The sequence below is a fragment of the Osmerus eperlanus genome, chromosome 20 (genome assembly GCF_963692335.1).
Source record: "Osmerus eperlanus chromosome 20, fOsmEpe2.1, whole genome shotgun sequence".
Classification (NCBI taxonomy): Eukaryota; Metazoa; Chordata; class Actinopteri; order Osmeriformes; family Osmeridae; genus Osmerus; species Osmerus eperlanus.
This window is the reverse complement of record NC_085037.1, coordinates 2,748,100-2,774,368: the sequence shown is the minus strand read 5'-3', so window position 1 is coordinate 2,774,368 and position 26,269 is coordinate 2,748,100. Positions and strand designations below refer to the sequence as shown.

The 26,269-nt window shown below is 50.5% G+C and overlaps 1 protein-coding gene across 1 annotated transcript in view; it reads left to right on the top strand.

Annotated features, from left to right (window-relative positions):
- Window positions 1-20,994, top strand: part of csmd1a (CUB and Sushi multiple domains 1a) — an 83,519-nt gene extending 62,525 nt beyond the window's left edge. Inside the window, exons 4-5 of the mRNA XM_062446044.1 lie at window positions 16,154-16,348; window positions 20,960-20,994. Coding sequence (XP_062302028.1) covers window positions 16,154-16,348; window positions 20,960-20,994 — 230 coding nt within the window. The remainder of the gene's footprint in view (window positions 1-16,153; window positions 16,349-20,959) is intronic.
- Window positions 20,995-26,269: the final 5,275 nt, after the last annotated feature.

Sequence of the window (26,269 nt, the reverse complement as noted above, 5' to 3'; positions counted from 1 at the left end):
CCTCTCTCTCTCCCCACCCTCTATCCCCCCCTCCTCTTTCTCTCTCTCTCTCTCTCTCTCTCTCTCTCTCTCTCTCATCTCTCTCTCGCTCTCGCTCTCGCTCTCGCTCTCCTCCCTCGCTCTCGCTCTCGCTCTCGCTCTCGCTCTCGCTCTCGCTCTCGCTCTCGCTCTCTCTCTCTCTCTCAGTAGCCAGACACACCCTAGTTGACAGGTGAGGTATACTTCAGTTTCCTGTGTTCTGCCACTGGAGGGCAGGGGTGTGTGAGGGGGCGGGGCCCTTCAACCCGGCCCTCCCCTCAGTGGACGGCCCCGTCCCACTGCCCCACCCTCAGCAGCTGACAAGCCCAGTCGTTTGGCTCCTCATTCATCACACACACACACACACATACAAGCTGCAGAGGTGTGTATCAGTAATTCATGTTATACCAGGTTATTCATATGCTCTATGCCAGCCACCATCCTCCTCCCCTGTCCCCTCCCTTTCCTCCTCTCCTCTTCTCATGTCTCCTCCCCTGTCCCCTCTCCTCCTCTCCTCTTCTCATGTCTCCTCCCATGTCCCCTCTCCTCCTCTCCTCTTCTCTCATGTCTCCTCTCCTGTCCCCTCCCCTCCTCTCCTCTTCTCTCATGTCTCCTCCCCTGTCCCCCTCCCCTCCTCTCCTCATATCTTCATGTCTCCTCCCATGTCCCCTCTCCTTCCTCTCCTCTTCTCATGTCTCCTCCCATGTCCCCTCTCCTCCTCTCCTCTTCTCTCATGTCTCCTCTCCTGTCCCCTCCCCTCCTCTCCTCTTCTCTCCATGTCTCCTCCCCCTGTCCCCTCTCCTCCTCTCCTCTTCTCATGTCTCCTCCCATGTCCCCTCTCCTCCTCTCCTCTTCTCTCATGTCTCCTCCCCTGTCCCCCTCCCCTCCTCTCCTCGTATCTTCATGTCTCCTCTCATCTCCATTGGAAGCCGTCTTGGCTAATGGGCGGTGTTTCATATAAACAGACTCAAACACTTTCAACCGCACACAGAGAGACACACACACACACCCAAACACACACATGGCCATTCACATATGCACAAGTGAGGCAGATAGTCATGAACCACACACAGTGTCTCACACACACACACACACACACAGCAACACACTATGACGTTTGTTTGTCATGGGCCAATTTAATCCCGTTGTTGTCACAGTGTGGCAGCTGTCTTTAACGACACTCGTAGTGTTCTGGAATCACGCTGATTAATGTTGTGGTTTGTTCCCAGTGTGTGTGTGTGTGTGTGTGTGGTGTATGTCGGCTCATGTCATCTTAATTAGCCCACATTCTCTCAGTTCAAACAGCCCGTTCATTCACACTCATTAAGTGTAAACTGCGATTGTGCATCAGACCGAATCACCACCCCCCCCCCGTCCCCCCCCCGTCAACTTGTCGCTATGGTACAGCCCTGCTGTGTGATTGTCTGTCTGGACTGTTCCACTGCAGGGTGACAGGGGGGCTGTGTTGTGTGTGTGCCTGGCAGTATTAGAGGGCTGGAGATGGGCCTACTGCTTCACGGATTAGGAAAGGATATGCATATGAATGAGCTATCACTTTTCATCATTTATGAATGATAGGCTGTGTGGGTGTGTGTGTGTGTGTGTGTGTGGGCGCGCATGCGATTGAGGGTTTTCTCAGTGAGTGGGTGCATATACATTATATATGTATACGCTAGGATATATGTCTATCTTGCCCTCAACCCCTCCTCTTCCTCCTCCTCTCTCATGTGAAGACCTTCTCTCTCTGGTATCAGACAGGTCTCGCATGAACATGCTCAAACATGCCTTTCACACTTACACTGTACACACATGTACCTATCAACCCCCCCACACGCCATGAACACATGAAGAACACGCTCTCCCGTCGGACCCTAGGAAACATGGGACACTCCTGCGTCCCGGAATAGAAGCCAGAACCCAGAACGTGGTTCTATTGGAAACACGGAACACACGTTTCTCATATCTCCCCGGCAAAGTTAACAAGACTGGAAAGATTGATCCAAACCAAACAATCTACCTGTCGGTCTACCTACCTACCTGCCTGCCTGTATGTCTGGCTGGCTGGCTGTCTAACCCACATCTACCTGTCTGTCTACCTGTCTATCCCCCCTACCCGTCTGTTTAACCCACCTGTCTGTCTACCTAGCCGTCTATCAAGTCGAGCTGTCTGTCTATCTCTACCTGTCTGTCTACGCGGCTGTCGGGTAGACACCAGCTGCAGGCTGCGACAGAAGGCGTGTGTGTGTGCGTGCGGCCCGACAGAGTGAACCATTTCTCTGTGGTTGTGATCAATACTAACTAGGTGTCCGGGAGGATCTAGGGTTGTTTTTCTGGACTGGGAATGGAGAGTAGTTTTACTGCTCCACATCCTGAAGAGGAACGGCGGCAGCCTCACGTTAATCTCATGACTGCAGATGGACGGTACTGATAAGTGGAAGCGCATGCATGCAAGCACACACACACGCACGCACGCACTCAAACGCACCCGACCTCACAGACACCCCTTCCCGCCACACACTAACACACACACACACACACACACACACACACACACACACACACTGCACACACATGTACACTAAAACGCAACGATCACTCACTGCACACACACGCGTGCACGCACGCACACATGCACCCCCCCCCAACACGCAACAGTGGTGAGATGGAGGTGCTTCTATGTGCGTGTGTGTGTGTGTGTGTGCAGAGAGGCAGGACTTGGTCAGGCAGGATGGTCAGTAGTTTTGCTGTTTTCCCTTGTTCCCCTGTTTCTTTATGTAATAAATATCCCTTTTCTGCTTTGGGAGCATTGTGTCACTTTGTGGGGGCGCACACTCCAAAACACGGCTCAGATATTAGTTAGGTCTCTCTCTCTCCCTAGACAGGGACACACCACAGAGAGGGTCTGACAATGTGTGTGTGAGTGCGTGTGGTGTGTGTGTGTAGTATGAGTGTGTAAGTGTGTGTGTGTGTGTGTGTGTCCTCAGGCTTCTTCATGTAAACATGTTATTGATGTCATCATCCTCAGACCCCCAGGCTGAACTTCTATGAAAACATCATTCATCTTCTACTGCCTCTCTCCTCTCTTTCTGCCCCGCCACACACACACCACACACACACACACTACACACACCACACACACCCACACAATCACACACATATACAGCCGTGGCCAAAAGTATTGGGAGCGACATTTTTTGTTAGCAAAGCCTGCTGGGCCTTGGCATAAAATGACTGCTAGCATAATTTCAGTAAGTCATATCATCAACACAGGGGAAAGTGTGAACTAGTTCTAGCCAGGTGAAATCACTCTATCATTCTGATTGGATTTTAAGAGCAGATTGACTGCTGTAAAAGAGGTGACTCTTTGCATATATTTAAAATGTTCACCCTAAAAAAGCTTAAAAAAATATGAAATGTGCCTTATTGTATTCCAGTATTCTATAGAAACGTGAAAACATTTTCCTCAAATACTGAACCAGCAAACTTTGCAAAACACAACATTTGTCATTGCCAAAACTTATGGCCACGACTGTACACCCCACACTCCACACACACAACACAATCACACACAAACACACACACCACAACACACACACACACAGCGCAATCACACACACACTCCACACACACACACACACACACACACATGTTCAAATCAGCAGGACCCTGCCTCTCACTTGTTTCCTGTGATTGACAGCTGTGCTATGATTGGCAGCTCTGGGCCTTGTTAGTAATTGGCAGTAATTAGGTATAGATTAGTGAAGCACCAATTATAGACCAATATTACTGGCCCAACCATGACAGAGGGGTGGATTTCTCAGTAGCCAGTGAGGAACAGGAGGGGTGAGGGAGAAGAGAGAGGAAGAACAGGAAAGGAGAAGTGGTGTAGAGGACAAAGCGAGAGTGAGGTAGAAGGAGGAAGAGAGAAGGTAAGGTGGAGGGAGGGAGGGAGGGAGAGGAGGAGATTGGGAGAGGAGGAAAGAGAGGGAGAGAGGGAGAGGAGGACAGCGGGAGAGGAGGAGAGAGAGGTGAGGAGGAGCAGCTAGCCTCCTATATGTAATTGAATAAGCAGCAGATAAAGGCTGTCTAACAGGTCTCACACAGCTAGAGGAAAGGCTTGTTAGATCAATACCCGACTCTCACACTCCCCAGACCAGGGTGTGTGTGTGTGTCTCTGTGACTGGGTGTGTCTCTGTGAGTGAGTGTGTGTGTGTGTGTGTGTGTGTGTATGTTTGGGGCGTGGGGGTGTCTCTAAACCAGATGTGTCAAAAGAGCCTCTTTCCTCCTCTAATCAATGCCTTCTCCAGCTCCAGTTCAATAAGACATTAGGGCACGCCCCCACCACACACACACACACATGCACACATGCACACATACCCCCCCAATCACACCCACGCACACCCACAAACACACACACACAGGCCTGGATGCCTGGGCTCTTTCATTAACGTTCCCATATCCTGCTGCAACTCTTACAACATCGATCCCCCCCTCCCAAAGCCTTCCCCCTGGTCCCCGGGCCCCCCTGCCCCCCCCCCCCTTCTAAAACCTTCTAATGGTGTGCAGCGTGGTTTTCCACCGCTCTGGGGAATACAGACGCCCATAGCAGAGCTGGGACTCTTCTGCCTGTGTGCCTGCGAGGTCCTGGACTGGGGATGCTAGGGGTCTCCGGGAGGGGAGTTGTGGAGGGAGGGAGGGAGGGAGGGAGGGAGGGAGGGAGAAGCGGAGGTTGAACAGGAGAATGGCCCTCCTCTTCAGCGAGGTGAACACTGTGCTGTGGGGAGCTGCAGCGAGGTGTACACTGTGCTGTGGGGGAGCTGCAGCGAGGTGTACACTGTGCTGTGGGGGAGCTGCAGCGAGGTGTACACTGTGCTGTGGGGAGCTGCAGCGAGGTGTACACTGTGCTGTGGGGAGCTGCAGGTCCTCTGACTCGGCCCCTGGGTCTCCTCACATCTCCCTCCTCTATCACACACGGCTCTCATCCAGCCTGTCTTTTCTGATACAACTCCCAGATCAATCTCTTCTTCTTTCTTTCCCCCCCTCTCCCTCGCTCCGCTGCCGTGAAGCCACTCGTCATCCAACAAGGCCTCCCCAATGATGTCATAGCAGAATACATGACATCACGGCCTCCCCAATGACGTCATAGCAGAATAGATGACATCACGGCCTCCCCAATGATGTCATAGCAGAATAAATGACATCACAGCCTCCTTGATGAGGTCATAGCTGAATAGATTACATCACGTCCTCCCCAATGACGTCATAGCAGAATAGATGACATCACAGCCTCCTCAGTGAGGTTAAAGCAGAATAGATGACATCACGGCCTCCACAATGACGTCATAGCAGAATAGATTACATCACGGCCTCCCCAAAAACAGAATAGATTACATCATGGCATCAGATGATGTCATAGCAGAATTGATGACATCATGGCTTTCCCTTGGTATTATAGCAGAGTAGATTACATAATTTCCTGTCAGGTCCTTCATATCTCTGTCCCAGCTACACACTGTGACCTCATATACAACAGGGTATGGTAAAAAGGCCCACAATTTAAATTAATTAAAAAATGCATTACATTTTAATATCTTTTAATATTCCTTTTTGCATACTACGCAAATGAAAGTGTTGAAGACACTAATAATAAACATGTTTAGGATCACTGAATACTCGTAATTTGTTGCTGGTTTAGCTATGCTTCCAGTCAAGTATGGGGGCACTTGATGCGGGGGATGTTTGATTAGCATCTCAGGTTTCCATTGGCTGTAGTTTTAAGTTTCGGTCGCGAGCCCTGCCCATAAGTAAACACAAAACAATCACAACCTGTGTGAAGGCGTGAAAAGGTTTCGAATCTTTCAAGGGGAATTTATCTGCTAGCGGATTCCAATCTTCAAATAGGCCTATCTTCTTGAGCAATTTTCAATGCATGACACATCATCTGAAATCTTACAATCTGCACTTTCATAATCTGTAAAGAAAACTGTAGAAACGACCTTGCCCGACAATGGCACCACTTTACCAGACCCTGTCACACATCTCATGCACTCTCTCTCTCTCTCTCTCTCTCTCTCTCTCTCTCTCTCTCTCTCTCTCTCTCTCTCTCTCTCTCTCTCTCTCTCTCTCTCTCTTTCTTTCTTTCTTTCTTTCTTTCCTGTCTCACTCACTCACTCTCTCTGCCCCTCTCTCTCGGACGAGTGAGTAATGTCTAGGGCCTAGACATTAGACCCAGGTAGACTCGGGCTTCATGTTGAGCAGATGATATGGCGTGTGGGAGGTAACTCATTCTCTCACTTCTAACTCCACAAGCCTGAGGACAGAGAGATTGTTCGGGCCAGTACGACCTTCAGATTCAAAGCTTTTTCGTCTGTAAAGCCTCCATTTGTAACAGGTTTCAGGATGTGTCGAGTCAGCGTTTTTCCAGCAGCACCAAACTCAGGTGCACCGTCCATGGAGACGACCATCCCTCCATCCGTCTCTCCGTCCCTCACGTCCTCCGCCCCTCTCTCCCTCTGTCCCTTCATCCCTCTCTCTTGCTCCAGATCTCCACCCCTCTCTCTTTCTCCATCCCTCCCTCTCCCTCTCCCTCTCCCAATCCTTCCCCCCTTCCCTCCCTCCCTCCCTCTCTCTCTCTCTCTCTCTCTCTCTCTCTCTCTTCTCTCTCTCTCTCTCTCTCTCTCTCTCTCTCTCTCTCTCTCTCTCTCTCTCTCTCTCTCTCTCTCTCTCTCTCTCTCTCTCTCTCTCTCTCTCTATCCCTCCCTCCCTCCCTCCCTCCCTCTCTCTCTATATCTCTCTCTCTCTATCCCTCCCTCCCTCTCTATCCCTCCCGTCCTGCTGCCAGTTGATGTGCAGCCTCCTCTTCTAAGACTCTCCTCACACAATTAATTAAACATGTGGATGCTAATTGGTTGCGATCAATGCTGATCGTTAGCCCCGAGGGCAGCGGGTCGATACCAGATCTTCACTGCGTGACTCGGCTCATCTACAACACTCACAACCTGGTACACATCACCTGGAACAGGAGGGAGAGGAAGAGGGAGGGAGGGAGGGAAGGAGGGGAAGGGTGCTAACTAGGCTGAAAAGGAGAACAGAGAAAGAGAGAATGGGAGAGACGGGGAGAGAGAGAGAGAGGTACGAAGAGGTGTAGATATTGATCAGGACAGTGATGACGGCCGTGATGTTAAATGGACATGACACTCCATGACACCACGTTGATCTGTGATTGTCTGGAGATCAGGCTAAGACCCCTCTCCTCCCCTCCTCACCTCTCCTTCCCTCCTCCTCTCCTCCCCTCCTCACCTCTCCTCCTCTTCTCCACTCCTCACCTCTCCTTCCCTCCTCCTCTCCTCCCCTCCTCACCTCTCCTCCTCTTCTCCCCTCCTCTCCTCCCTTCCTCACCTCTCCTTCTCTCCGTCTCTCCTCCTCCTCTTCTGCTCTCCTCCCCTCCTCTCTCCCAACCTCCTTACTCATCTCTCCTCTCTCTTCTCTCTCTTCTCACTCCTCAACTTCTCCCCTCTCTCCTTCGCTCTCCTCCCCCCCCTCTTCTTCGCTCTCCTCTCCCCCTCTCTCCTTCGCTCTCCTCTCCCCCTCTCTCCTTCACTCTCCTCTCCCCCTCTCTCCTTCGCTCTCCTCTCATCTCTATCAATAATGTGACTGACAGGGGATCGAGACTGGGTCTCCAGTGAGAAGAGGGATTAAGCTGAGGTATTCTTCAGAAGGGGCTGCTAACATTCTCCAGATCTCAGTCTAGCCCAGCACACAACATCTGCTACCCTCTCCCCCTCCCTCCCTCCATCCCTCTCCCTCCCTCTCCCCATCTCTCTCCCTCCCTCCCTCCCTTCCTCCCTCACCACAGACAGGCAGACAGGCACATAGGCAGCTTCCAAGGCTGTCTGCTCCCGCTACACACACAAACATAAACACACCACACACACACACAAACACATTACACTCACAACACACACCACACCCACACGAACACATTACACACCATACACACATACCACACAAACACATTACACACACACCACACACACATATACCATACGTACACACACACACACACACACACACACACCACAGACAGGGCTCTCAGTTAATGAGTGTGTGAACTCGGGTGTGACTCAACACTCAACTAAAGACCCCTATGACAGAGAGAGAGACAGAGAGACAGTGGGAGAGAGAGGAAGGGGGAGAGGGGGCAAGCTAGCATCAGTAATCATCACAGTTTATAGTCAGATAACACAACATAGCACCCTTGATTGGAAAATTACAAAAAAAAACTCCCACATGCATCCGTTAATAAATGAATCTGATGGATATGATTCCAGCACATAATAGGGGGCCGCTCTCCTCATTTCTCAGGGGGGGTGAGGGCTCTGGCAGGCTGCATCCCCCTCCAGTACCCCCCCCTCCCCTCCAGTACCCCCCCTCCCCTCCGGTACCCCCCTCCCCTCCTGTACCCCCCCTCCCCTCCTGTACCCCCCTCCTGTACCCCCCCTCCCCTCCTCTCTCACACCTAGGGAGGAGTACATTAATACACTGATAGAACCAGTGTATATTAATAGTCTGATAGTACCAGCCTGGAGTATATTAATACTCTAATGGTATCAGTCTGTCATCGGTCAGTGGTCTTAAGTCACATGGGGAGTTGGAGAGACAGACAGGCTTATATGGGATTCATTTAGCAGGTTCGCTCATCCAAAGTAACGTACAAATAGTACATGTTGAAAGTCTAGCAAAAAATCAAGGAGCAGATCACCCTGCACAGAACTGGGAGGTATTAAAGTGGGCCCCACAGCGGAGCTGGATGTGATGTGAAGGGGCCCCACAGCGGAGTTGGATGTGTTGTGAAGGGGCCCCACAGCGGAGCTGGATGTCTTGTGAAGGGGCCCCACAGCGGAGCTGGATGTCTTGTGAAGGGGCCCCACAGCGGAGTTGGATGTGTTGTGAAGGGGCCCCACAGCGGAGCTGGATGTCTTGTGAAGGGGCCCCACAGCGGAGTTGGATGTGTTGTGAAGGGGCCCCACAGCGGAACTGGATGTCTTGTGAAGGGGCCCCACAGCGGAGTTGGATGTGTTGTGAAGGGGCCCCACAGCGGAGTTGGATGTGTTGTGAAGGGGCCCCACAGCGGAGTTGGATGTGTTGTGAAGGGGCCCCACAGCGGAGCTGGATGTCTTGTGAAGGGGCCTGATATGGAAAAATTCTAGTGGCACTGTGTAGATTTGAATAGTCAAGAGATGGCGGTTACAATAAATTTATTTTGCTTATACAGATCATGATTTAACAAAGTACTTTGTGATCAGTCATAACGAAGGAGGTGCTAGCCACAGGTTGTTCGCCAGAGTGATACAGAACAACCCTAAAACCCTGCCTTATATAAACTTTAGATCAAATGGTTTTTCTGAACTCTGTGATTGGTCAGCACTGCTCAGTGACAGTTTGAAACAATACATCTCTGGTGAGAGTTTGACTTCATATCAAGTTCCCACGGTTCTTTAATGTGGCCTCTCTCCCCAAACCAGTAGATAGTAAAACCACAGGAGTTCACCAGTCAAATGGTCAACTGTCCTTTGTGTGGGCACTTCAAACAAGTATTTGATTAACCCCACCCAATGCAACAGGAATGGTCAGAGCATCAGATCACAATAACAATACAGTTGAATCCACATTGTCTCCAGACCAGCTGTCTCTTCCTCCCCAGGTGACAAGAACCCTCTCAGGTCACCCAGACTTCCCGTCTCTTAGACGTCACGTCTCCTAGTTATTAAACTGCAAATGGCATATCTACCAAATGGGTTGAATCGACTGTCACTGTATTAAGCTTCTTAGACTTCCCTTAAAACACCTTCCTCATATAAAACACACATATTATAACTGTATTCCAAAATTTCCACGACAGGCCCCCCATCGGAGCTGGATGTGTTGTGAAGGGGGCCCACAGTGGAGCTGGAAATGTTGTAAGTGGGCCCCACAGCGGAGCTGGATGTGTTGTGAAGGGGGCCCACAGCGGAGCTGGAAATGTTGTAAGTGGGCCCCACAGCGGAGCTGGATGTGTTGTGAAGGGGGCCCACAGCGGAGCTGGAAATGTTGTAAGTGGGCCCCACAGCGGAGCTGGATGTGTTGTGAAGGGGGCCCACAGCGGAGCTGGAAATGTTGTAAGTGGGCCCCACAGCGGAGCTGGACGGGCCCCAGGATGCAGCTGTGTTTTCAAGCTGAGTCAGCAGGAACATCCGTTTGGGTTTTGTCCAACCTCTCCTCCCTTCCTCCCTTCCTCTCCCTCTCCCCTGCCCCTGGTTCCCTCCATCCCTCCTTCATCTGTTTGTCTGTCTGTGTACCTGCTGTGTATGCGTGGCATGGTGGTAGAAGGCTGGAAGAAGTTGGCAGCAGTGTTTGTGTGTGTGGAGGGGGGGGGGGGGGAGTGGTATGCGTGCGTGCGTGTACATCCATACGTGTGTGTTTGCGGGAGTGTGTGTGAGTGCGTGTGCGTGTGTGTGTGTGTGTGCGTGTGTGTGTGTGTGTGTGCGTGTGCGTGTGCGTGTGCGTGTGCGTGTGCGTGCGTGTGCGTGTGTGTGTGTGTGTGTGTGTGTGTGTGTGTGATTGATGGCTCTGCCTACAGCCTGACCTTGCAGAGGCAGGAACAGTGAAGAGCTGCATTCATGCTGTTGATAATGAAGAGGGTTGACGCACGCGCACACACGCACACACACACACACAAACCAAGGCTCATGCATGTTAGTTCCATCAGTCAACTGTCTCCTATCACACAATAACTCTGATTTCCCTCTGCATTCCAGCAGGTCCATAGAGACAAACCCCCGCCCACACTTGCATGTACAGGCACACACACTCGCTCACACCCACATGCATGCATGTACACGCAAAGACACACACACAGACTACAGGCAGGGAGACCAAAGGTGTGTCAATACTGTCCATGTGGGTGTTTACTGCTGCATACTGATGTAGTCTAGCTAGACCCCTCTATCTCTCCCTATCTCACTCTTCCCCTCTCTCTCCCTTCCTCTGTCTCTCTCTCTCTCTCTCCATTCCCCTCTCTCTCTCTCTCTCTCTCTCTCTCTCTCTCTCTCTCTCTCTCTCTCTCTCTCTCTCTCTCCCTCTCTCTCTCTCTCTGTCAGTGATTGTGAATACAGGACATGTGTTGTGGTCCAGGGTTCCATCCCCAGGAGGTACAGCTCTGATAGAACAGCGGACGGCCAGAGGGTATGCCAGGACAGCCAGTCAGAGCAAAGTTGAGTTGACTTAGACCAATGGGGATAAAGGGTGGAGGAGGTGAAAAATAGAAAAAGGAATTAAAAGCCAAGTTTAATCATCAGGATCAATCCAGAAACTAGGAGTAGGAAAAGCATACAGACAGACAGGTGTACAGACAGGTGTACAGACAGGTGTACAGACAGGTGTACAGACAGACAGACAGGTGTACAGATAGACAGACAGGTGGACAGAGAGACATACATGTGTACAGACAGACAGGTGGACAGACAGACAGACAGACAGGTGGACAGAGAGACAGACAGGTGTACAAACAGACAGGTGGTCAGAGAGACAGACAGGTGGACAGGTGGACATACAGACAGACAGACAGACAGGTGGACAGACAGACAGACAGACAAGTGCACAGACAGACAGTTGTACAGGCAGACAGGTGGACAGACAGATGGATAGAAAGACAAACAGACAGACAGGTGGACAGACAGACAGACAGGTGTACAGACAGACAGGTATACAGACAGACAGACAGACAGACAGACAGGTGGACAGACAGACAGACAGGTGGACAGACAGACAGGTGGACAGGCAGACAGGTGTAAAGACAGACAGGTGGACAGAAAGACAGACAGACAGACAGGTGGACAGACAGACAGACAGGAGGTCTGGCGTGTGTCTGATTCCTCAGTCTGTTTGATGTCAGTGTGTCTTTTCTATTTCTGCCTCCTCCATGGAGAGAGAAAACTTTCTCCTCTCCAGCTTTCTCTGTTCCTGTGTGTACGTGTGTGTGTGCGTGTGTGTGTGTGTGTGTGTGTGCGTGTGTGTGTGTTGGTCCTGTGAGTAAAAATCTTCTCTCTTCTGACAGCCCTCCATCTTCACTCAAAGTCTGTGAACTTGTTAGGAATCACTTAAATCCACACACACGCGCACACACACACACAAACACAAACACACTTACTTACACATATACAGACCCCCCCCCCCCCCACACACACACACACACAAACAACCTCCCTCCCACACACACTTTCTATATATCTCTCAGACACACACATCAATGTCTTGGTCTACTGGTATGACTCCAACAGGATAATAAATCAGTAGCCTATGTATTAAACATCTGACCATGTGACTGTGTGACCTCTTCTAGGGACTACCCTCACTGTATGTTTGGCCTGTGACACGCTCTGGACTGCTAGTCACGACCACAGGCCCCGGCTCTGGAGGGACTTTTATTCTGAAGGCCTTCATCTGCAGGATGATTGAGTCTGTTCTTAGTGAGCGTCTGGCTGGACTCAGGGTCAGATCACTGACAGGGGACTCTGCTACACTGTTAGACTGTGTGTGTGTGTGTGTGTGTGGGGGGGGGGGAATGATGTCTTCTCTGTCTAATGAGATGACTGAGGTTAGCAGGGAGGTCACACACATCAAGCCGTCATGTTGGAGCATCGGCATCATTATCTCCGTGATTGTCTCTCTGTCTGACAGACATGACCCAACCTGTCACACACACTCTCTCACACACACACACACACACACACTATGTGGTATTTAGAGTGAAGGAGCCAATTCCTTCCAACAAATCAATACACAATAAAGTTGTGTGGTGACCTTCCCCTTCTCCACACACATGCTCACACACACACGCTCTCTCACACACACACACACACACACACTGCAGGCCGCAGATTCATCAAATCTCTGGCAGAGCTGCTGCAGACCCACTGGTGAGGGAGGGAGGGAGGGAGGGAGGGAAGGAAGGAGGGAGGGAGGGCAATGTCATGTATTCACCCTGCTTTCATCTTGTGTCCAGGTTAAGGAAGGGAGAGAGAGAGAGAGAGAGGGGGAGGAGGGAGGGAGGGAGGGATGGTCCAGGTTAAGTCAGGGTCCAGTCCCTTGTGTAGGTCCTGATTACAGGGAGCAAGACCCGGGCTTGGCACTGACACACACAAACACACACGCACATGCCCTGGGAGATACACACACACTCACACACGTGCACACGCATACTAATACACACAGATACACACAGATACACACACACAAAGACACACAATGCATATTGTTATTGATCATTTGAAGTAATAGTAGTAGAATATAAGATAACTACCATAGCTACAGTGTGTGTGTGTGTGTGTGTGTGTGTGTGTGTGGACTGGCTGGTGAGGACCAGAGCAGCGATTATCTCAGGCCATGGCAGAGATCCTCCCCTGGGTTCGGCCCTCCCTGCTCCTCTCTGAATACGAGTCAGAAAGGGGTTTTAATGGCCTTGAAAGTTTGCACGGACAAGGAATTGACTATGGCAGGAAGGTGCATACATTCAACATGTAGGAATCTCAAATCAAACTGAAATACGTGGTCTAACTATACTCAAGGTACAAAGGATGCACCTGGATGTCTCCTTCCCCAAACAGCAGTTTGAGCTTCACTCCGACACACTCCCTGGGCTCTTGCTATGTCCAGGGTTTTTCTTGTTATCTCTCTTTGGTTTCTCGCCTCTCTCGCTCCCCGTCTTCTCCTCCACCTTCCCAATCCTCCAGTTTGCTGTGTCATCCGTCTCCACAATAAAGCATGATTGAAAATGTGCCTGCAAGGATTCTCCCCCCTCGGGTCTCGAGTTAGCTGTGCGCCCTCTCTTCCTGCCCTCCTCTCCTTTTTCTCCTCTCATCTCCTGTCCTCCTCCTGCTTCTCCTCTCTCCTCTCCTCCCCTCCTTCTCGCTCCTCTCCGCCTCTCACCTCCCCCTCTCTCCTCTCTTTCTCGCTCCTCTCCGCCTCTCACCTCCTCCTCTCTCCTCTCCTATATGCTCTACTCCATTCCTCTCCTTCGGTCTGGCTGAATGCAATCAGGTTACAAGGTTGACTTTCCGGCATTAAGGCCCCTTCAGGATAGACGGAGCACTGGAGGAAAAGAAGAGGAGGGGTAGAGAGAGAGAAAGGGAGAGAGAGATAGATAAGGAAAGAGTGTGGGAAAGAGAGAGGGAAAGACGGACAGACAGAGGGAGGGAGAGTGAGAAAGGGAATAGAGGAAGGGAGAAGGGGAGAGATGAGAGAGACTGGTAAGGAGCGAACGGATGCCGCACCACTTAAAACCTCAAGGACACAATGTCAGTTTTTAATTCTTTCTCCTTCACAAAAAACACAGCTCTGTCATCACTCTCTATCTCTTCCTCTTTCTCTTTCTTTCTCGCTCTCCCTCCTTTGCCCCCCCGCCCTCGGTCCAGATGAGGTCGTCCCCCCCCGCCCCCTCCCCTCCACTTCCTTTCCGCTCGTCGATCAGAGACTTGGTTAATATTAAATAGGATCTAGCTGGTTTCATAAGCGGATGATGCACTGGACTAACAGGGCTGGAGGAACACACACACCTCCTCACACACACACACACACACACACATACACACCTCCTCAGACACACACACACAGAGTTGTGAGTAAACTTTATCCTCTTTCACACACACATTAAGACAGACAGCAGTTTTCCGTATACTTTATACAGTGATGAAATGGCTTTTTAGATTTTAGATAAAGATCAGCCTTTTTAAGTGTGTGCACATGTGGCGTGTGTTCGTGTCTGTGAGTTAGTGTGTGTGTGTGTGTGGGGGGGGGGGGGTTAAGAGGACTTCTCTGGGGAAGCTTGTCATTGTCTTTCTCACTGATCTTCTAAGATAACTGAGGTGATGTGACCTTTACCTAAAGCAATCTCCTCTCTTCTCTTTCTTTCTCTCTGTCTCTCTGTCTCTCTCTCTCTCTCTCCCTCTGTTTCCCTCTGACTCCCTTTCCCCATCTCTTTCTCTGTCTCTCTCTCCTTTTCTCATTCTCTCTCCACTTTTCTCCCTCTAAATGTTCTTGTTCTTTTTCTCTTCCCTCTGGTTTCTACTCTATCTGCTACATCCTTTAGTCTCACCCCCAGCCCTCCTCCCCCCAGCCCTCCCCCCCAGCCCTCCCCCCCAGCCCTCCCCCCCAGCCCTCCCCCCCAGCCCTCCTCCCCCCAGCCCTCCCCCCCAGCCCTCCCCCCCAGCCCTCCCCCCCAGCCCTCCTCCCCAGCCCTCCTCCCCCCAGCCCTCCTCCCCAGCCCTCCTCCCCCCAGCCCTCCCCCCCAGCCCTCCCCCCCCCAGCCCTCGCCCCTTCCTCCCCCCTTCAGTCTCCAGCCTGTTATCTTGTCCTCCCAGCATGCACCTTATCCAGGTTAGAGAGCCCAACCTTCTTTCCTCCACCGCTTCCCCCCTCCCCCTTTTCTATCTCTCCTCATCCCTCCCTCTCTTTCCTCTCTTCTCATCCCTCTCTCTACTCTGTCTCCTTCTCTTCTCTCCTCTTTCCTCTCTCTCTTTCCTGCTGGTCCAGGAATAGAGAACTCTCTGCTTGTCACGGCTTAATCTCAGGAGAAAGAGGAAGAAGAGGGAGAGAGACAGAGAGAAAGAGAGAGAAAAGAGAGGGAGAAGAAGTGCTCCTAGTCGCATGTGTTGTCCAGACATACGTTTTAAGGGTTTTAAACCTAAGATCTTGTAACTGAACATGTCAGATTTACAGCCCAAGTGTCATCTCCGTAAACTGCTCTTGCTTGATGTTCTAACAGAACAAGACAGACGTCCCTGTCCAGAGAGCCAACACTGTTAGAGTTGATTCAGTCAGGACCCTGAGCTAACTAGCTAACTAGCTAACTGGTGACTTGGGAACTTAGCTGACTAGCTAACTAGCTGACTTGGGAACTTAGCTGACTAGCTAAATAGCTAACTTGGGAACTTCACTGACTAGCTAACTAGCTAACCAGCTGACTTGGGAACTTAGCTGACTAACTAACTAGCTGACTTGTTGACTTTCTAACTTGGTAACTTAGCTCATTAGCTGTCTAGCTAAGTAGCCGATGAGCTGTAAGCGATTGTGTCTGACCCTCTCCATCCCTCCTCCTCAGTGCTGCAGAGCAGTGCGTGTGGTAACCCCGGCGTACCCCCCAAGGGCCTGCTCTCTGGGTCGCGCTTCAACGTGGGGGATGTGATCCACTACTCGTGCGTGACGGGCTACGTCCTGGATGGCCACGCCCAGCTCACCTGCATCACCAACGCCGGCAACGCCCCTATCTGGGACTTCCCCGTCCCCATCTGCAGAGGTGAGCTCACTTCCTGTCTCGTTTCCTGTCTGCTGTTACGCCGCCCAACGTTGCCACGGAGACTGACCTGGGGGTGCGGTCTGGGGGTCAGGGACCAATGGTGGCTAGCTTCCTGGTTTGTAGGGAATTCAGGAATCTGGTATTAAGATATGGTGGTGTGTTTTTCTGATTATATTGACAACTTTTTTGTTGTTGTTTTATTAGATGTTAAAAAGATAGATACACTGTGTATCTATTTAATTTGATAAAGATATTCTATATATATATTATTTGTATTTTCAGTCATTAGTCCTTTACCCCAGACTGTGGCTCCAGTGTCTTTCAATCTTTGTGACATCTGCATGATACTTGTGTGTGTTTGTGTGTGTGTGTGTGTGTGTGTGTGTACACCTAAAAAGGGCTATACACATTGTGTGTGTGTGTGTAGATGTACGTGTTTGTCTTAATCAGGACTCTGCCCTACCCCACCCCCACATACCTCTACAAATATAGAACTCATCCCTCCTAACTTTCACTTCCAAATGGCTGCCTCGGAGACGGTTGTCAAGCAGCGTTTTAATCGAGGGTCCGGCCGCCACTGCATTATTCATGAGAAAAGTCCTTCTGCTCATGAATATTCATGAGCACGGGCTGCATCTTCAAGATCATGTAGACATTATAATTCAGTATAAGGAGCTGGCACTGTTGGAGTGTGCATGTGTGTGTGTGTGAGTGTGTGAGAATGTGTGCGTGAGAGTGTGCATGTGTGTGTGTGTGTGGGTGTGTGTGTGTGTGAGAATGTGTGCGTGAGAGTGTGCATGTGTGTATGAATGTGTGAGTGTGGACTCTGTGTGAGAGTATGTGCATGTGAGTGCATGTGTGTGTCTGTGCGTGAATGCTTGTGGTGTATGCTGGCAAGTGTGTGCGTGTGTGTGTGTGTGTGTGTGTGCAAGTGTGATTTGATGAGCATGGCTGTGCTTGGTATTCAGAGACCATGTCATCAAAACAAATAGAAGTAGACCAGCAGAAACACACACACACACACGCGCACACACACACAATCGCTCCGAGGACGACCACACTGGAAACACGACCAGTACTCCCTGGAGGGGGGGGGGGGGGGGGGGGTGGAGGAGGGGGAGGGACAGGGAGAGTAAAGAGGCAGAGGTGGAGGAGAGAGAAGGGGAAGAGGTGGAGAGGGAGGCAGAGGCAGAGGCAGAATCAGGAGGGAGAAACAAAGAGCAGTTGCTTTGCATTAATGTTCACGCTGGGAAACTAATATGTGACCTGACAAAACTCAAAATGAGATTTGCAATAGAATGCGAAATACTCCCCAGTGCGTGGGCATGTGTGTGCGTTTGAGTGTTTGTCTGTGTGTGTTTGTGTGTGTTTGTGTGTGGGTGCACACTGTTTGAAGGGCTCAGGAATGCATAACTCTCCTTCAGGATTGGGCATGTCATTGATCTCTCTACTACACTGCTGCTCAGGACACACACACACAGGACACACACTCACACACACACACACACACACACACACACACAGGACACACACTCACACACACACACACACACACACACACAGGACACACACTCACACACACACACACAGGACACACACACACACAGGACACACACTCACACACACACACACAGGACACACACTCACACACACACAGGACACACACACTCACACACACACAGGACACACACTCACACACAATTTTTTGGTGTTGCACTGTGTTGACGGCAGTGAATTGGAGTACATTTCCACCTCACCACATCTGTAAAAAAAAAAAAAATGTCCGCCATGTATATATATATAAACATATATACAGTATATACAGTATATATATATATACACACACAAATGTAATAAAATATACTGATAATGAACTAGGTCCTAACCTCATGTCTGAGCCTGTTGAGCAGGGTGTCTGCCATGGGTGAACATCCTTTAATGAACAGGAACTCCATCAGAGAGGTAACCACAGCAACAGCTGAGACCAACCATCTAAAAATATGATGCTTCTGATCTTTGGTGACTTGATACTGTTAATATGACAGGTGTGTGGGTGCGAGTGTGTGTGTTCCTATGCAGAGAAAAGTGTTGTTCAACTGAATCCGTCTAGACTCTAAGGACACGCTCCTGCCTGACTGGATACACACACACACACATACACATACAACACACTCAAACTGACAGACACACACACAAATGCACACACGCAAAAACCCACATGCACAACTTTTCTCTCAGCATGGGAACACAGAAGTCTGTACAAAGCCCAAGGAACTTCTGCTCTGTGTGCGGGTGTGTGTGTGTGTGTGTACGGCGTGTGTGAGTAAGTGTGTGTGTTGTGAGTGTGTGTGTCTGTGTATGTGGTCTATGTGTGTTTGTGTGTGAGAGTATGTTTGTGTGTGTGTCGGCGTGAAGCTATGAAATCTCCAGGACGCCCAGGTGGAGAGGAGGGAAGCTGGAGTCTGCTGCTGTGACAACGCTCAGCTCTGGAATCACAGGACTGTCAATACCTGTCATCCTGCTGACACACACACACACACACACACAGACGCTTAAGCAAACAGAAACTCACATCTACAAGCCTCAGGAAGAGAGAACGGAGATAGTATGCAGGAGATATGAGACAGGAGATAGGAGACTGGAGACTGGAGACAGAAGATAGGACATAGGAGATGGTACACAGGATGTAGGCGATAGGAGATAATACACAGGATGTAGGGGATAGGAGATAGGAGATAATACATAGGATTTAGGGGATAGGAGACAGGATATAGGAGATAATACACAGGATGTAGGAGATAGGAGATAGGAGATAATACACAGGATGTAGGGGATAGGAGATAGGAGATAATACACAGGATGTAGAGGATAGGAGATAGGAGATAGGAGATAATACACAGGATGTAGAGGATAGGAGATAGGAGATAGGAGATAATACACAGGATGTAGGGGATAGGAGACAGGAGATAGGAGATAGGAGACTGGAAACAGAAGATAGGACATAGGAGATGGTACACAGGATGTAGGAGATAGGAGATAATACACAGGATGTAGGGGATAGGAGATAGGAGATAATACATAGGATTTAGGGGATAGGAGACAGGAGATAGGAGATAATACACAGGATGTAGGAGATAGGAGATAGGAGATAATACACAGGATGTAGGGGATAGGAGATAGGAGATAATACACAGGATGCAGAGGATAGGAGATAGGAGATAGGAGATAATACACAGGATGTAGAGGATAGGAGATAGGAGATAGGAGATAATACACAGGATGTAGGGGATAGGAGACAGGAGATAGGAGATAGGAGACTGGAGACAGAAGATAGGACATAGGAGATGGTACACAGGATGTAGGAGATAGGAGATAATACACAGGATGTAGGGGATAGGAGATAGGAGATAATACATAGGATTTAGGGGATAGGAGACAGGATATAGGAGATAATACACAGGATGTAGAGATAGGAGATAGGAGATAATACACAGGATGTAGGGGATAGGAGATAGGAGATAATACACAGGATGTAGGGGATAGGAGACAGGAGATAATACACAGGATGTAGGGGATAGGAGACAGAAGATAATACACAGAATGTAGGGGATAGGAGACAGGAGATAATACACAGGATGTAGGGGATAGGAGACAGGAGATAATACACAGGATGTAGGGGATAGGAGACAGGAGATAATACACAGGATGTAGGGGATAGGAGACAGGAGATAATACACAGGATGTAGGGGATAGGAGACAGGAGATAATACACAGGATGTAGGGGATAGGAGACAGGAGATAATACACAGGATGTAGGGGATAGGAGACAGGAGATAATACACAGGATGTAGGGGATAGGAGACAGGAGACAGAAGATAAGAGAAAGGATCCTGCTGACACACAGAGACTCATAAGCAAACAGAAACTCACATCTACAAGTGTACAAGCCTCAGGAAGAGAGAACGGAGATAGTATGTAGGAGATATGAGACAGGAGATAGGGGATAGGAGACTGGAGACAGATGATAGGACATAGGAGATGGTACACAGGATGTAGGGGATAGGAGATCGGAGATAATACACAGGATGTAGGGGATAGGAGATAATACACAGGATGTAGGAGATAGGAGACAGGAGATAATACACAGGATGTAGAAGATAGGAGACAGGAGATAGGAGATAATACACAGGATGTAGGGGATAGGAGACAGGAGATAAGAGAAAGGATATAGGAAGAGAAGATAGGAGGCAGGAGATGGAAGATGGAAGAGAGGAGGCAGTTTAAAGACACAAGACACACACTCACGAACTGACAGGCTGGCTGGTCAAAATACACATCCTCACACACAAACCCACACTCACACACTGACCCCAGTATGTTGGGGGGGGGGGGGGGGTAAGGAGGTTGAGGGAGGAGGAGGGAGGGGCATGTATCGAGGGGTGTATGGGGGCAGGAGGTGGGCGGGGGGTGGGGTGGGGTCAGAGACCTTATCACTGTTCATGAAGTTATGTATCAATGGAGTATGAAGTTATGGACATGTGTGTATGGATATGGATGTGTGTATATATGCATGCCTGTATTTGTGTATGCATGTGTTTGTGTGTGTTGCAGGCTGTGAGAGTCTGCAGGAACACACACTTGATTGAAGTCCGTTTAATCTCTGTCTGTCTCCTGTGGGAACCAGGCTTACCCTGTGGAGAACACAGCCCTGCTATCACACACACACACACACTCTCACACACACACACACATACACACACACACACACACACACTCACACACACTCTCTCACACACACTCACTCACTCACTCACTCACACACACACACAAACACACACATACACACACCAACACACTCACACACACTCACAAAGTCACACATGCACACACACACATACTGAAACACACAGGCAGTCACACACTCACACTCACACACTCTCTCACACACACACACACACACACACACAGTCACAGACACACACACATACACTATGTATCTAGAGGGTCAAGGGACATGGTGAAGGCCTTGCATTTAAGGTGTTCAATGTCTTTTTGATGAATGATTGTCTTGTAGTGTAGAAGAGAGAGAGAAAGTGAGACAGAAAGAGAGGAGAGAGGGAGAGAGAGACATGGATAAATCAAGCCAATTAAAAGTATGAGGGTAGATAGAGGCAGCCATCTTGGGACCACGGCCAAGGCAGACTAATTTTCTCATCTTCCCTTCCTCCTGTCCTCTCCTCCTACTCTCCTCCTCTTCTCCTCCTACTCTCCTCCTCTTCTGCTCTCCTCCTGTCCTCTCCTCCTACTCTCCACCTCTTCTCCTCTTCCTCCTCCTCCACCTACTCATGCCACCTCTCTCACACTCACACACACCCACCCACACACTCACGCACACACACAAACACCCACACACTCACAAACACGCACACACTCCAACACACACACACGCACACACAGACGTGTACACGTGAGTGTATGTGTGAGTGTGCGTGTATGAGGATGGGTGGGTGTGTATGTGTGGGTGTGTTGGTGAGTGTGTGTGTGTAATAGCAGGGCTAATGTACCTAGTGACAGCTCTAAATGTCACCCTGGATGGCAGAATGAAATAGTAATGAATGGCTGGAGGAGTGTGTGTGTGTGTGTCAAGGGTGTGTGTTTGTGTGTGTGAAAGAGAGGGAGACAGAGGGAGAACTTTCTGGATATTTGTCAGGTCTTTAATGGAATAGTTGGCATGTCTTTGTTTTTGGCATGAACTCCATTTCTGTGAAAATGTGATCCAATCTGAACGCTCCTCCCTCCCTCCCTCCCCCCCCCCTCCCCCCCCGCATCTCTCTCTTTCATCTGATCACAGAAGGTATATTTAGGACAAGTTAATATTAGCATCTAACCCTGACACAAACTTCATCATCACTCTTTAAAATATCCCATATTTCTATCTCTGTTTTTCTCTCCACCCCCCTCCCTATATCTATTTCATTCTCCCTCTCTCTCTACCTCCCACTTCCCTCCTTTTCCTCCCCCTCTCTCTCCCTCCCCCCCTCCTTCCATCTCTCTGTGTAGAAGCCATATATTCCTGCACCTCTCATGGTTAATGTTCCCAGGACTTATCTCCTCTCTCCCCCCTCCTCCCCCCTCCTCCCCCTCCTTCCATCTCTGCACCGTCTCACAGTTAGTGTGTTATCTCTCCTCGACAGTCCCCAGTTTTACCACACGCCTCTCCCCACGCCTCTCTACACGCCTGTCTCTATGGCGATAGACTGAGGGCATGTCCAGAGCATGTTTAATGATGACCGATGCCTGTTAGCTCGTGTGAGGATCACTGGGTCACCTGTTTAAGCTACAGCACACACACTCACATGCACAGCCTCACCACATACACACACACACATACACCAAAACACACACAGCTTCAGCACTCACACACAGCCTCAACACACACACACACACACAGCGGCTGTCCTCTCATTTCTACTTAGCTAGATGGGATATTATAATACAATCCTCTAACCTGAATGCTGACAGAGAGAGAGGGACAGAGGATGTGTGTGTGTGTTTGTGCTGAGGCAGCGCTAGAGCTCATTTAGTCTCTAATGCTGATGTCCAGGACAGGACCAGAGTCTATGCCCTCCGCTGCCAGGGGCAACAGCAGCCCTCGCCAGACCATAATAACCTGGCACACTCTGTTCCTGAGTACTGTGATGTTTCCTATCCTCCCTGTCCTCCTTCTCCTCCTTCATCCCTCTCTTCCTCTATCTTTCATTCGTTTCCTCTTCCTCCTCTCCTTCCTCTTCCGCCTCTAAAAGAGTCAGTGACTCAGCTGCTGTTGCCTCCTCCAAAAGGTGTGTTCAAAAGATGAGGTCATGTCCTGCTCTCCCTCCTCTCCTCTCATCACCTCCCGTCTCTTTTCCTCACCTCTCCCCACCTAGCCTCACCTCACCTCTCCCCTTCCCTCTAATCTCCTCTCCTTTAATCTCCTCTTCCCTTACTTCTTCTCTCCTCCCTCCCTCCCCTCCCCTCCTCAGCTCTTCCCTCCTCTCCCCTCCCCTCCTCACCTCTTCCCTCCTCTCCCCTCCCCTCCTCACCTCTTCTCTTCCCTCCCCTCCCCTCCTCTCCCCCGCTCCTCTTCTCATCTCTCCTCTTCAGAGTGTTCCCTCCATCCCTATTTCTCATCCCCCTCTTTTCTGAAGGCCCTGTCACTTTCACCAAAGGCTTCTCTCTCCCTCGCCCTCTGCTCTCCCTACCTGTGCTCTCTCTCTCTCTCACGCACGCACGCACACAGACTCCTCCCTCTGGAGCTCCTCTCACCTGCCTCCCTCCTCGACTATGACGCTGTTTCCACAGCAACGCGTCCCACGCATGTCTGGAGGAGAATCTGCTCTGATAACACAGACCCTCTGCTGTTCTACAGGGAGGGAGAGAGGGAGGGAGGGAGGGAGGGAGGGAGGGAGGGGAGGGGGGGGGGTAGAGAGAGAGAGAGAGAGAGAGAGAAACAGACAGCTGGGGAAAGTAGTGTGTCTGGTAATATATAGCTACTACTACTGATAATTATTATTATTTTAAAGTAACTAAGAACAACTTTCTGTTCTGAGGCACACACACACACACAAAGAAACACACACTAGCATTTAACGTTCTAGAAAGTATTTCCTAGGTTCTCGATGTTCCAGTTAAAGAATGAAAACAACGGATTTGATTTCTAAAAATCCTCCTGAAACTCTGTGCACACACACACACACACACACATAGACATACACCCACACAATCTGTTGCACATGCACACTCTCCTCGCCAGTCGATTCCTCCTTCGTAACACCAGACGCCCGTCTGCCCAGGAACACTACTCATCTAACATTCCATTAAATATTCACACTCTATTTTGGATATTAAAACCCACATATTAACATTAAGGCCACGCAACTGCTTTGAAATGTGCTGCAGGGGAAATATAATTAGTAATCACAGAAGTTTTTTTTCAGTACAAATGGGACTTTAAATTAAAGATGTGGACGAAAACAAAACACTGTAGTGACTGAGCGTCCCGGTGTTTCTGGATGTTTCTGATGATGACCGTCATCTAGACCATTCCGATTGGAGTAGACATAAGCTGTCCTGGGAGAGGAGGGGGGAAGGAGAGGGAGAGGAGAGGAGGACTAGGAGGGTGGAGGGAAGAGATGGAAGACAGAAGGAGGAGAGGAGGAGGAGGAGGAGAGGGGAAGGAAGAGAGGCAGCGAAGGAGGAGAGGAGGAGGAGGAGAGGGGAAGGAAGAGAGGCAGCGAAGGAGGAGAGGAGGAGGAGGAGAGGGGAAGGAAGAGAGGCAGCGAAGGAGGAGAAGAGGAGAGGGGAAGGAAGAGAGGCAGCGAAGGAGGAGAGGAGGAGGAGGAGAGGGGAAGGAAGAGAGGCAGCGAAGGAGGAGAGGAGGAGGAGAGGGGAAGGAAGAGAGGCAGCGAAGGAGGAGAGGAGGGAGGAGGATAGGGGGAAGGAAGAGAGGCAGCGAAGGAGGAGAGGAGGAGGAGGAGAGGGGAAGGAAGAGAGGCAGCGAAGGAGGAGAGGAGGAGGAGGAGAGGGGAAGAAGAGAGCCAGCGAAGGAGGAGAGGAGGAGGAGGAGAGGGGAAGGAAGAGAGGCAGCGAAGGAGGAGAGGAGGAGGAGGAGAGGGGAAGGAAGAGAGGCAGCGAAGGAGGAGAAGGAGGAGAGGGGGAAGGAAGAGAGGCAGCGAAGGAGGAGAGGAGGAGGAGGAGAGGGGAAGGAAGAGAGGCAGCGAAGGAGGAGAGGAGGAGGAGGAGAGGGGAAGGAAGAGAGGCAGCGAAGGAGGAGAGGAGGAGGAGGATAGGGGAAGGAAGAGAGGCAGCGAAGGAGGAGAGGAGGAGGAGGAGAGGGGAAGGAAGAGAGAGAGGAGGAGGAGGAGAGGGGAAGGAAGAGAGCCAGCGAAGGAGGAGAGGAGGAGAAGGAGAGGGGAAGGAAGAGAGGCAGCGAAGGAGGAGAGGAGGAGGAGGAGAGGGGAAGGAAGAGAGGCAGCGAAGGAGGAGAGGAGGAGGAGGAGAGGGGAAGGAAGAGAGGCAGCGAAGGAGGAGGAGGAGGAGGAGAGGGGAAGGAAGAGAGGCAGCGAAGGAGGAGGGAGGAGGAGGAGAGGAGGAGGAGGGGGAAGGAAGAGAGGCAGCGAATGGAGGGAGAGGAGGAGGAGGAGGAGACGTGGAGAGGAGGGCGAGCTCCCTCTGGATGACATCGCCGACACTTGGTAGCCGAGGTGGCTCTGGGCCTTTGGGACCCGCGTGTCGGTTGCAGTGGTGGGACCAAAGACAGCTAGGACCTCCCGGTCGCATGTTGGACCAGCTCGAGAGCAACGTGCACGTTTAAAAACACGCGTGTAAGGGACCCGTGACTGAGGAGCGGGAGAGGGAGGACGGCCTCCCTGTCCAATGAGCTGTGAGCGCTCTCTGAACTGAACGGTGATTCCACCCAGCCAGCCGGTGAACTGGAAACGTACTGTGCTCTAGACACAACGTTGAGCAGTCTCGGTCTCGGGGGTTAGGGTGGTGATGGGTTCCGATTTGTTTTGCCCCTGTGACGGGCCTCTTTGACGTTGCTCGCAGAAGGGCTATACAAAGAAAAAAGTTGATTTTGATTTGATATGCGGTTCATTAGCTACATCAGCCGACCACGGTTGTTTCTTTGGCAGGTGGATTTAAATAGCCGTGCTCTGTCTAGCGCTCTGTTTCTATACCACTCGCTATCGTGTTTCCATAGCAGCCTGTTTGTATATCACTTGCAGTCTGTTTCTATATTAGTGCGTTTCTATATCACTAGCAGTTTGTTTCCACCTCACTGGCAGATAACACACATCACTTCCTCTTTTAGTAAAACATTTACACAGCAGCCTGCCTTTCCACACGGCTGAACCACGGGGCTCTTGACAGACAGTGAAC